Source organism: Drosophila suzukii, chromosome 3, assembly GCF_043229965.1.
Source record: "Drosophila suzukii chromosome 3, CBGP_Dsuzu_IsoJpt1.0, whole genome shotgun sequence".
NCBI classification, from domain to species: Eukaryota; Metazoa; Arthropoda; class Insecta; order Diptera; family Drosophilidae; genus Drosophila; species Drosophila suzukii.
In genome coordinates this window covers 21,102,578-21,115,551 of record NC_092082.1, presented here as the reverse complement: position 1 = coordinate 21,115,551, position 12,974 = coordinate 21,102,578, and the positions used below count along the sequence as shown (strand labels likewise).

Here is a 12,974-nt window from a genome sequence, read left to right as displayed (position 1 = left end):
AAAGCTTCCCTGGTCGACTGGATAAATTAAGTCTGCCCATCCCACTGACAATTTGATGCTTACGTGTGTCGTTCTTTTTTGCCTGCAAAGCCAGATGCTAAAGTCGTTAGTAAGAGCTATATACCAGGGTACAGTATACCATATATGTACGATTGTACACATGTGCACACACAGGGGCCAATCTTTTGTGGACTGTCGCAGCATCTAAATAGGCAAAGGAACACAAAAAACAAACGATGTGAGAGCAACAAAAAACAAACAAATTGTGTCACATGTCACACCCCATACACCAAAAAAAGGGGAAAAGTACACATCAGTTGATGGCTCTGCCAGCGGAGGACAACATCATACGAGTACGGAGGTATCTGGGGAAGGGTTTCCCCCGTTTTTGGGTGGACTGGGCTGGACGTCATCGCCCTCCAATGGAGCGGGCTTTCATTAGAGCAGGCAAAACAATTAAAAATGTGGCAAGAGAAAAGCAATCGATTTTCTTCCAGCGAGTAGGGCTTTTACTTCCACTGGGAGAAATGTATCTTAAAGGTTTATAATGAATGTAGGATTATTTGCATAATTTATATTGCTTATATGTGTTCCTAACCTTAAAATAGAGTTACCAACCTATTCTAAAATGAATTTTTTTTAAATGCATTGTATTTTTTTTGCGTTCAAATTTAGTTTTTAAAACAATCTTTAAAAATATTTTGACATCGGTTCATGCATATAATAATGAAGCATATGAATATTTAATATGATATAAATTCTGTTGTTCAGTTTTGTAATATCTCATAGGCTAATAAGATTTTGTACCCTTTTTGGGCTTAATATTGCGATTCCTTCAGTTAATTAAATATTTAGAAAATATGACAACAAATCTGGTTTTCAGTTTATAATAATAATTAGGTATATAAGGTTTTCTATCCCATTTGGGGTTGAAAATAGTTAGTTTTTTTCCAGTAAAGTGACTTTTGCACAGGTGAATATATGTTGTGTACATAGGGGAATTCCGCGCAGGTACTAGTACATTCTTTAAGTAGTATACCTCATTAGCAACCCTCGCTGTTCCGTCGACGGCGTGTGCATTCCGACAGCCTTGAAGCGCACTTAGTACAACTCTAATTGAATTAGCCGGCAAGGGGTGCAAGTGCAGGAAAAAGGAAAATTACATATAAACTGCAACAAATATGTGTGAAACAAATAAATAGCGAGAGAGAAAAGCGACACTTGGCCGTCTTTTCCGTTTTTTTTTTGCAGCCTTAGAAGGGGAATTCATTGATTGACAGACGGCAGGGCCTAGTCCAAGTTGCGGGGCGTGGCTGAAATCACTAGACAAAATCAATTTTTTGCAGCCCAAGATTGTGTATATTTAGTATGTGCAAAGAAGGTTGCAACGACCATCCTACTTTTGCCTTTTGGCCCGGCCAGCAGTTCAGTTGCCGTCGAGCGTCGGAAGCGGTTAGTTGCCCAGTTCATCTAGCAATTTCCGTGGGCCATGAACTGGGCCATCTCGAACCTGACGGGCGGCAATCGCGTCAGTCGGGCCATCCTCGTCCGGTACTCCTCGGTTCCCCTGGCGGATGCCACCGATGGATCCTCGACGGCCCCCCAAACGCCCACCGCCTCCGCGCCACGCCCCTCGGCGTCGCACTCCTCGCTGTCGTCGACCTTCGCCGCCACCTTCCTCCACGCCTCCTCGCGGCACATTCCCGGACGGGCGGTGCCGCGCCAGAATGCCAATGGCCAGAGCGGCGGCAAGGGGAATTCCTCGGGAGCAGGTGGTGCCTCTGGTGCGGCAGGAGGCGGAGGAGGAGGTGGTGCAGGTGGTGGAACAGGTGGCTCAGGTGCCCAGGCGACGGCCCCACTGTCACTACCACTGGACGTCGAGGAGACCGTCACATGCTTCTGTCGGTAAGGAGTGGGAAATTGTGGAATTCTATATTATATAGACCATGCTGCGATTTATTTAAATCTTTGGAAACATGTAGGACCGTTTTCTCGTCCACATGTTAAAGTAAAAGTAGGTTTTAAACATTAAATTCACATCAGTTTTCTAGGTTTGATACCACCTTTAATTGCTACACTTCAGCCATTTAAACTATACTAAACTTTTTCTTCAGAAAACCATTCCAGTGATGAAGTTGTGAGAGATTTTTATTTAAGGGATTCAATTTACAAGTTTACAAATATTTTATATTAATTCAGACAGTATTTGAAAGACTGAGAAACTCGTTTGCTCATCCGCATGTTAAAATAAAATTCATTTTTAAACTTTAAGTTTAGATCACTTTTCTAGGTTTGATATATACTTTTAGTGCTACACTTTAGTAACTTAAACTATTATATTTAACCAAAAAAAATACTCTAGTGGTGAGTTTTTCATGTTCCTTGCATTAATACTTAATTTCCAATTAAACAGGGATACACTAAATAATTATTAACAGTCTAATAGGAAATTGCGGATCAGACAACGTTTAAGAGTCTGTAAAACTTACGTTTTAAATTGTAAAATAAGAAACCAACTCACTAGGCTTAAACAACAACTGGGATTTTGTCCATTTTATCAGAAATATAAAGTTTAACGAACTCATTGTTTGATAAACAAAATAACTATGACGGAGACATCTCCAAGTTCATAATCTATATTTACCAGCTTTCTTAGTTTGTCGTCAAACTTTTTTTTCGTCGAGTTCGTTAGTCAAATAAAAATGTTGGCGTATCAACTCGGATGGTGATTCTTACTGAAAAGAGAATTTCCTAAAAAGACTCGCAATATTAAATATTCCATTATGAGTCGGACCCTTTCTGCTCTCAATTATCGTAAAAGGGAAACTGTAACCATAAATAATTTAAAGGATATCCTGCTGGGGGTTTGTTAATATTCAAAGCAAAGCGGATTTTTCCTCCCACTATTTATTGACCTATGTATTTCGGAAATTTTTCCTGATGAAAGACGAATTTCTTTAGACAGCTATAAGTACATTTAACGGTTGAAAAATATTTACAGCATGAGAACAGTTTACAGTTTGCGAGAACGGAAAATCCCTTTATAGCAATCTAATTAAAGCCATATTCAAAGTTTTGCGAAATGTTTATTTCGCTTAATGGGTTGATGGAAACAGCCAAAATGTTTGCTGAGCTTTATAGTTTTTCTTTCATGTTGGGCTCCCACTAATTGCCTTGGAAAAATCGCGAAAATTGCGTCGTTTCTTTTTTGCCTTCGTTTAGGGACAAGGCAAATTTCCCAAGGCAATGGCTCTGTGTGTGTGTGTTTGTGTGGGTTTGATGATTATTGCACTTTCACCCTCTCTCTTTTTGGTGGCGGCTCTCTGCCACTTGAATTTCTCTCATTTTCCCTTATTTTCACTCGCCATATCACATGTGCTCGCAGCGGGCAAAGTTCGCCAAACAGCTGATTTCTGCGTCTGCCTATCAGTGTTTTCGTTTTTCCTTTTCCTTTTCCTCGTTTTGTTATTGGATTTCCCGGCCCGACTTCACCCCTCCTCTTCTTCTTGTAAATTATTAAATTTGCGGCGCAGTTTTCCTTGGTCTGCTTTGGGGTTTTGTAGGGTTTCCATGCTGCAGAGAAACCCCTGCGATGTTCAGGGGCGGGGAGACCGAGGGGTTCCCTGGTCGCTGGTCCCTGGTGATTCACACCTCCAGACGAGTGCTGCATATACATTACTTCTGCGTTTCGGCACTAACCGCCCCCCACCCACGCCCCAAGCGATTTACACACGCCCCCTTTCGTTTAACGGCGACACATAAATCTCACAGCGCCAAGTCCGAGACGCATATTAAAAACACAGTTGGGGTCACAAGCTTAGATCATCGATCGATTCAGGGGAAAGCAGAAAATGAGAGGGAATTTTAATATAATCAGGTACTTTTTCTTAGAATATTTTACAAAGATAATAATTTAAAAATAATAATATAATAATTAATAAATAATAAAAAATAAAATAATAATATAATATAAATGTAGAAAACTATATAAAAATGATATATAAACAGGGACCAAAATTTATTATTGATTATTATTTTAAATGTCCTACTAAGGTTTTTTGGTATTTCTTTTTCGAAATTGGCTGATTTTTAGATACATTGCTGGCAAGAGTAAATAGATTGTTAGTTTCTCTTCAAAATGGGTAACTTATACAGCCTTCGTGGACAATAGTAAAAATAGTGGCATTTTGTACATGTAAAGGCAAGAATCACAGTACTCTTTCCAAAATAAAACTAACATATAATGATTATTCTCGGTCCCTGATATAAAATTATATATAAAAAAACATATTTAAAAATGATATATATAAATTAAACTATATAAAAATGATATATAAAAAAAAACTATATAAGAATGATATATAAAAAGATATTTTAAGAGAACTCTATATATTTTCTTATAAATAGCTTTGTAATTAGCATTGAAAAATGTTTATATAAACTACAATTTACTTTTTTTAAAAATCTAATTTGCTTTACTATACCAAAAAAAAAAATTAGGCCTAATTGTCCAATATATGTATGTAATAGTTAAATGGTCCCAACTCATCGAATTGTCAATTTGACCGACAAAATAGTTGCTCCATTTTATGGTACTTTTACTATTAAATAGTAACCAAGGCAACATTAAAATTCTTCACTTTTCCTTAATAGTCGTTAACTTTTTTTTCACAGCTATGTAACTAAACGTATTGTTAAATTTTACCAATAACTCTTTTTGTGTGTACTATCAAATTTTTATCTACAATTTTCAAGCGTTAAATCGCCGATGCATACTTTTTATGAACACACATTTTATAGTTTTCCAAATAAAGTTTAACAATTGAGCTTTATAGCTACAAATTTAACTACCGTTGTCTGTTTATGCGTATGTGTCTGCATTTATGTGGCGCTCATTTAAATTCATTGTTTTGCTATTTTTTGTGGATGTTTTTTTGCGCATTTCCTAATTTGATGGCAACCTCTGACGTCATTGGCATTGCGCATGACCCGCAGAGGCAGCAGCAACAACAACAACAGCAACACAGTAACTACAGTCAGTAACGCTGGCAACAACATCTTGATACGCTTTGTTGTTCCGTCTTATTTATGTGGTGGCGTGACCGACTAAACGGAACTCCCGCCCACCGCCCCACCACCCAAAAGGCCCCTCTTTGGACCCCCTCCCCGGAACCGTAGCCCCAAGCAAAACTAGAAACGTATATGCGAGCAATAACAACAACAGCATCTCGGGCACGGCGGCAATAAAAACAAATCGCACTAAGCAGAGTACACAGAAAGAAATTCAATGATAGCAATATCAAAAGTCAATAATTGTAAATAAAACATTAGTTATATAATACATTTCATAAATAAAGCAATTTAGAAAATCGTTGGAGTGGAAAAAGGTTTCTTATTGTGAAATACTCTTCTCTCAGATCGCAGAAAAACATTTCCTAAGTAATATCCTATATAAAAGTTATAATAATAATAAATATTATCAAAATATCCTTAAGCCTCAAACTGCTATATATTTTTTTAAAAACTGTAGTAAATTAAATACATAAATAATATTAGGAAAATAATCATAGTGCTTTAGTCTGTGATAAAATCTTAATAATTTTGATGATAGTTCCTTTTTTAAATATCAGGAGCATTTCCCTTTTTTATCTGTGTAGACAGTCTGAGAGTAATATGAACAGTTTTATTTTCATTGCATACTTATGCACTTGGTTTGTTTGTTTGTTATTTTTCTCGGGCACCAGGAAACAATCTCCTTAACTCTTTCACTTTGCAATTAAGTAGGGAAGTTGGAGGTGGAGGAACAACAAGCAGTCATAAATAAAATATTATGATTGATAAACACCAACAAGCTTTCGTGTTTGTTAGTATAATATTTATATGGAAAATTGTACCTATAAAAAAAAGCTTCGTTTCTTTACCATGGTGGATGATTGGAAGATAAACTGTGCAATACACATATCCTAAACTTATCATTGACAATGGTACTGATTAGCACGGTAATGATAAAAGCATCTAGAATTACAATAAACACCCAAATGTTTTCACCATTATTATATTTTCACTTATGGAATTATTTAAATTAGTAGAAAGAAATTAAGTATTTGCAAATAAATGTTAATAAAAATAAGATAAATAGCAAAACAAAAGGTTTAAACATAAAAAGCATTTACTTCTAAATTTTGTTGTAAATTATATTAATATAAATGATATACATAGCATTTACAATGGGTTCCTTGTACTATGCCCTTATTTGTTATATCCCTAAGTTAACTTTAAATTATCATCTTAAAGTGTAAATATAAATACCATTTTTGTTGTTACAAGGGAACATGTACCGCATGTTCATTGTCCAATGTACCTAGTATAAACAAGAAAAGTTTACCCATAGAGTATGTGAACTTTTGTGCCGCATTGTTTGAACTTTTATAAGCCTTGGAGCCACTCTTTATGGCTGTCATATTTATGGGGCCCATTTGGTTGACTTGCCCTCCTTTTTATTGGGAGCAAAAGGATAACTAAAGGTTGGTTTATAAATCATGAACTCGAAAATATAGTAACTTGAATTATTATGTAAGTCGAGAATGGTTTAAGGAGGAATATGATATTTACTTTGACAACTATGGTAGCAAATATACCATTGTAGGGATTATTTTAGGAAGAAATTGATACTTCCTTTAACCATTCTGTTTCCAAACATACCCCCTGTGTGTTTTGAATAACTCGGCTTATAAAACCTCCAAACGTCCTATAAATAAGTGTATTTTATTATCTTGACCCATGGTGGTCTCTGAAACGACTGTTTACCTTTTTTAAAGGTTCGTTCTTGGGAAATACGTACTTCCCTGGCCTCTTGCCGCAATATCTATAATCCGCAGATCGCGATCTTTTTGCTGTCCGACTGCAACATTCGCTGCAATAAGTAATGGGCACAAAGCAATTCGAGTGATGGCAAATGGCAGCAGTTGAACCGCTAGAAAGCAGCCGAGCGTTGCAGTTGCAATTGCAGCCCGCTTGGAGGAAGCGAGAGGGGAGATTTAGGGGAAGAGAGACAGCCATATAGGGTACAGATCAGATGTTCCATTAGGCGCTCGGTGTGTGTGCATTATGTTGTGGATGAAATTTTGATGTGGTGCAAATGAACTTGCCGCCGTTTCGGTTGCATTGCGGGCGGTCACAGGTGCTCGTTCACCACTGCCAAGATTCCCTTTTCCCTCTATCCGCTTCTCACCTTTTCTCCCCAGCTATTCCTCGGCGTTTTCCCTCAGTTCTTCAATCGACAGCTGTTTCATACTACACTGAAAAACATCAGAAATACTCCTTAGATTTTATACGAACCTAAAGTTGCATAGATAAATGTTTCGAAAAGTATGGCTATTTATGTAGATTGTATATCTCAACAAATAAACTATTAGTTCATTCCGTAGTCTATACTTAAAACTTGTTAAATAAACTCAATTTTACTTTTCTCTTCTCACTATTTCGTTCTAGTATTGAGAATTTTGATACCAAAGTGTACTTACACGGTTTTCAAGAACGAATGCTCTCAATTCAAGAACAATGTTCTTGGGTATTTCTCTCTGAGTAGGTTTTAAAAAATGGTAAACTTATTCCTTTCTTAGATCGAAGATACTTGGTATTTCCTAAGTATTTATATTTATTTTTCCCAGTGTATTGTCGTGTTCCTGTTTCGATTTTATTTACTGAGAATGACGATGCGTTTATATAGTGTTTTCTTATTCGGGTCTAGATTCTGTGTAAGTCAGGCACCAAATGCAGTTCCTGTGTTCTTCGTTTTCCTCTACCGCTCTATTCTATTTGATTTCTGATTTTATTCCTTCTTTACCAAATAAAAAGAGCGTGATAATTACACCCCGGGGAGGGTTGAAGGTCCAAAGGGATCTCAATAATGCGGGCTTGGGGTCAGTCCATTGATAAAAACTAGCTGGCGGTCTTACCTTTAAGGATAACAAATTGGAGTGTCTTTCTAATCAATTATTTCTTTTTCTTTCAGGTGAGTAACATATCAAACTATGTTTTTGTGAGTTGATCTTAGGTGGAGCTTGACTAAATACCAGGTAATCTGTTAAAACCAATTTGAGCATTTCCGACCATAAAAAATCTACGAATAAACTTTTGTACATTATGAAGTTATAAATTTAACTGATTCTAGTCAAGACAGTTACTGATATTTTTGAAAGTTATTTGTTTTGAGTCAGATTTAAAAATTCTTATTTGTAAGCTACACAAATTTATATTGGAATGTATACTAAACAGAACATATTTGTGGGTCTTAAGTAACGTTTTTCCTGCTGGTTCTTAACAATCTCTGAAAATATCCTTTATTCCGAAAAAATACTATTTTGTTTGCCTGAATTGTCGAAAAAGTAGCAGATTCTACTACTATTCCCCTGACACTTGGCCATATTCTCTTTCACCGACCAGGTGGCAACGCTGCGGCCGTCAGCTGCTGAGCATCAACACATGAGCGCCCAGCTGATGCGAGAGAGAGAGCGCAGTGGAGAGAGCCTTAGAGCCAAAGCAGTCAAACAAGTGGTCGAAAACCGTATAAATGTGCGTGTCTCGCTTGAGTGGCGCATTTGTATGCAAAACACGTATGGGAGGTGCTCTCTCTGTCCCTCGCGCTCCCTCTCTCGGGCGCAGAGAGTAAATGTTGCTGGTGTGCGAGACAGCAGCAACATCACCAGCGACAACAGCAACAACACGGCAGCAACAGCAACCACTTCATCTTTACTGTGTGCTCTGCTTTCGTTGCCAGTTTTTTGGTTTTTGTTTCGTTTTGTATTCTGCTTTTCTGCTTTTTTCTCTCCTTATTTGCGCGAGTGTTGATGTTGCTGCTGCTGCTGTTGCTGCGGTGTATGTGTTGCTGTTGCCAGCCGAACGAGCAGCAGTCAGTCAAAGACGGACGGCTCGGCTCAGTGTAGAAATTTCCTTTGGCCCGCTTGGTCGCTCGAGCGGTCGCAGTTCGTCGATGGTTGGACTGATTGTTGTTGTCGCCGCGTCATTATTTGACATTGTTATTCGAGGCGCCGCCGTCGGTAGCAACCTCACATCGCATCGCGTCGCAGTTAAAAGCAGCAGCAGCAACATTTGCAACATCGCTTGCCTCGTGAAATGCTATGCTAGATTGTGAAATAAAATCGAATACAAATCAAAACTGAGTTCCCTAAAAGGGCACAAATGTAAGCAGCAAAGGAGTCTTTCCCCTAAAAAAAGAAAAGAAAAAGAAGTGCCTCAACATCTCTGTGTGTGTGTGTGTGCTAGTGTTTTCCCGTGCTGGTGTGAAACTGTGTCATTCACTGCGAAAAACTGCATTCAAGTTTTTCCTCAGAGCCGCGATTGCTGGCGTGTTATTGTTGCTGTTGCATTTAGCTGCCACGGTTTGTTGCTTCACTGATTACGCGCAATGCAGCAGCAGCAACAACAGCAGCAGCAGCAACAACAGCAGCAGAAGCAACAACAGCAACTGCAGAGGAGCAATAGCAGCTGAGAGTTCAGTTGCGAAACCGGCGAAGCGCGACTGTTGCCAATGCAACGCTTAGAATTGGCACACCAGCAGCAGCAACAACAATTGCAGCTACACCAGCAATAGCAGCAGCAGCAACAACAACGGTACATTGTACCACACACTCGCAATGTTGCTGGTGTGCCAGCACTCAACCACTGCTTTTTCCTCCGCTGCCATATTGTTTTAACCACTTCCTTTGCCGCAGCGGCAGGAACTTCCTTCCTCACGGGCTTCCTGTCTGTCTGTCTCTCGATCCCTCTGTCTGCCCGGCCTACCATCCCTTCACCCTCCCTTTTCGCCGCCCCCTCACCCCTAACGCATTGTCAGGTGTTTTTGCTACCACACTGAAAAAAAGGTTCAACACATTTTCATAAAACCATCTAAGTTGGTTTTGACTTTCCTATGGATGCTCAGCAATCCTAGATCATTTTGTTAAAATATCGTTTGACCGAAATCTTTATTGCAAGGCTCAAAAGCGTTTTTTATTTTAAAAATAGAACATATGTATATAAAAGTAACTAATTTATTTTCTATATAAGATCTTAGATCTTAATATCAACTTAATATTCTTCAAACAATTTGATGGTCTGAACGACCTTAAAGGTTTCAAATATTTATACCCGTTACTCGTAGAGTAAAAGGGTATACTAGATTCGTCGGAAAGTATGTAACAGGCAGAAGGAAGCGTTTCCGACCCCATAAAGTATATATATTCTTGATCAGGATCACTAGCCGAGTCGATCTAGCCATGTCCGTCTGTCCGTCTGTCCGTCTGTCCGTCTGTCCGTCTGTCTGTCCGGATGAACGCTGAGATCTCGGAAACTATGAGAGCTAGGCTATTGAGATTTGGCGTACAGATTCCTGAGCTTCCTACGCAGCGCAAGTTTGTTTCAGTAGACTGCCACGCCCACTCTAACGCCCACAAACCGCCCAAAACTGTTACTCCAACAGTTTTGATGATAGATAAAAAATTTTAACTGAAATGTATTGTTCTCATCAATACCTATCGATTGACCTAAAAAAAAGTTTGCCACGCCCACTTAAACGCCCACAAACCGCGAAAACCTGTGACGCCCACAATTTGCATGCTACATAAAAAATTTTAACTGAAATGTATTGGTGTCGTCAATACCTATCGATTTATCCAAAAATAAATTTGCCTCGCCCACTCTAACGCCCATAACGCTTAAATCTGTCTACCGCCGGTAGGTGGCGCATTTTAATCTCGCTTTGCTGCTTGCATATCTCCATTTAGCTGAGTAACGGGTATCTGATAGTCGAGGTACTCGACTATAGCGTTCTTCCTTGTTTTTATTTAAAAAATGGACCTCAAATTTGTTATTTACCATTTATCGTAAACTTATTAGTCTTTTCATAGATTTTTTCAAAGTTGGTAATAATACGAAATTTAAAAGAAAATGACTCGCATTAACAACAACTTTTTTAAAAATTTCAACTTTCTTCCATTATACCAAAATCATTGTTAAATGGAATTTAAGACTGAAAAATCTTGTTAATCTGAAGTGATCATTTTTTTCTGTGTACATCCTGGTTGAGTTGTTTTTATTTTTTGTCAACCCCGTTGACGCCTACGTGTTCAATACGCTGAAAAAACAGTACGAGTGGCACAACCAGCAGCTTGTTATTTCTCACACCTTCCGGTGAACCCCCTTTCACAGCCCCTCGCAAACCCTTTGGCCCTCAAATGCGCTAGGCCATTTATCGATTTTTTAGGTCATGCTAAAAATTGCAAAACCAACTGGAATTAGTTGCGGATTCCCATAGTTGAATTCCCTTGGACTTTTGCGGAGGACAGGGAAATAAAATTGATCCAAGCGATATTATCTAAGAGATGTGAAGGCTGCCTAATTGGTTTTCTGTAGAGGATTACGAAATTAGGGATGTAATATTCAAAGGCGTAGTATTTTTAATTGTTTCTCATTTTAAGATTTATTTAAATGTGTACCTAATTGAAATAAAAACAAAAATTTAAAATTTTTTGCTCTCTTATATCGTTTGTATCTTCCATTGCAATTCGATATAGTGTAAAAATTAACTAGTTCCTATGTACTGCTTGTTACTGAGCGTTTTCCCCGCGATGTAATACTTTTCTCACGGTATTCCCCATCGAGCAATTCCAGTGAAAATATATTGTAGTATTTCAGTAGTCGTACTTAATCGGCTTCATGCATATGCATTCGGTTCAGCTGTGTTTCATTTGATTTCCAACGGCAGCTAGAGCTGTAGCCCAATCGATCGTTTAACCCATATGGCAAGGATAGTCACAGTTATAAACGCTGTCGGATAAATCTCTGGTAACTGGGTTAGTTAGCGACCCGAAAACGAAAACCTCTCCGCCTTTCCAGTGAACCGTTATGCCATATACGCTCTATGCTGGCCTGCCTGCCGGGCAGCTTCCAAACCAAACCAACAGAACAACCAGCTCACCGATATGGCTATGGAGTTATAGAGGTATACAGGCTATGGAGGTGGGGGTCTGGGGCTGGAGGTACACCTATCTATGTATATCATGTCATCCATTGCATGTGCATCTCACGTCACCGTACCGCCGCAGCTTCTATCTCTCTTCCATATCTGTCTGTGTCTTCCAGTTTGTGGAACTCGTTTCTATTTCTTTTGATACCAATAATTCTACGGCTTTTCTACCGAGAGAGGGGTTTGTTGAGGTGTACTTTATGACTTGCCAGTTTTCGGTTTCGGTTTCTATTTTTTTTCTTTTTGCTCTCAGTTGAGAGTCAAACTGCTCGTTTGACCTTTAACGGGGGTACACAGCATACACTGAAATCGGCAACAATTAAGCTCATTCAAAACGCGAGCAATGGCTATCGAAAACACTCGGCGTCGCGTTGCTAGAATCACATCATAAATTTTGATTTGATGGCGCCAGTGGGCGGGGCGGTGGAGGTGTGAAAACGAAACTAGAAGGGGTAAAAACGGCAACAAAGACATCAGTCAGCAAATTGGCTTCAATGCGAGTTGAAGGTTAAGTGCGACAGCGACGCGGAAATCGAGCGTTTGGATATTGAAAACGTTGCTTAAGAATTAACCCCTTTTCTGTCATCGTGCTTTTTTAGCACGCAGTTGAGACCACTGGAATGGCTTCCTAGCTGGGTCTTCTAGCACTTAAAGCTTCCTGAAGTTAGGTAAACATTTATCTGTTTCCTGAGAAAAGCAAATTAAGTCAAAACAGAACCACATAATCCTTTTAAAATATTTTCAATTGAGTTATATATTCAGTTTTATTAACTTTTTATTGAATTTAGAAAATAAATTATCGCTTTTATTTAACATACTATTTTTATGCCAGTCTTAGTTTTAGAGTATTTTCTTTCAGTACATACATATCTACTTCTTAATTTCATATAAGGATATAAGTATACCTGTAAATATAATGGGTATAATATGTAAAGTGTAATACAACCTT

The 12,974-nt window shown here is 38.5% G+C and overlaps 1 protein-coding gene across 3 annotated transcripts in view; it reads left to right on the top strand.

Moving 5' to 3' along the window:
* Mob2 (MOB kinase activator 2) overlaps positions 1 to 12,974 on the top strand; it is a 46,552-nt gene that overhangs the window by 2,753 nt on the left and 30,825 nt on the right. The window contains exon 1 of one of the 3 annotated variants that reach the window (XM_036816272.3): positions 1,460 to 1,905. The exons of 1 other annotated variant lie outside the window; for it this stretch is intronic. In XM_036816272.3, coding sequence (XP_036672167.3) covers positions 1,490 to 1,905 — 416 coding nt within the window. In that variant the 5' untranslated portion in view covers positions 1,460 to 1,489. Of the gene's footprint in view, positions 1 to 1,459; positions 1,906 to 8,950; positions 9,204 to 12,974 lie in introns of those variants that run through there. One more of the 3 variants, XM_036816271.3, reaches the window with a different exon arrangement.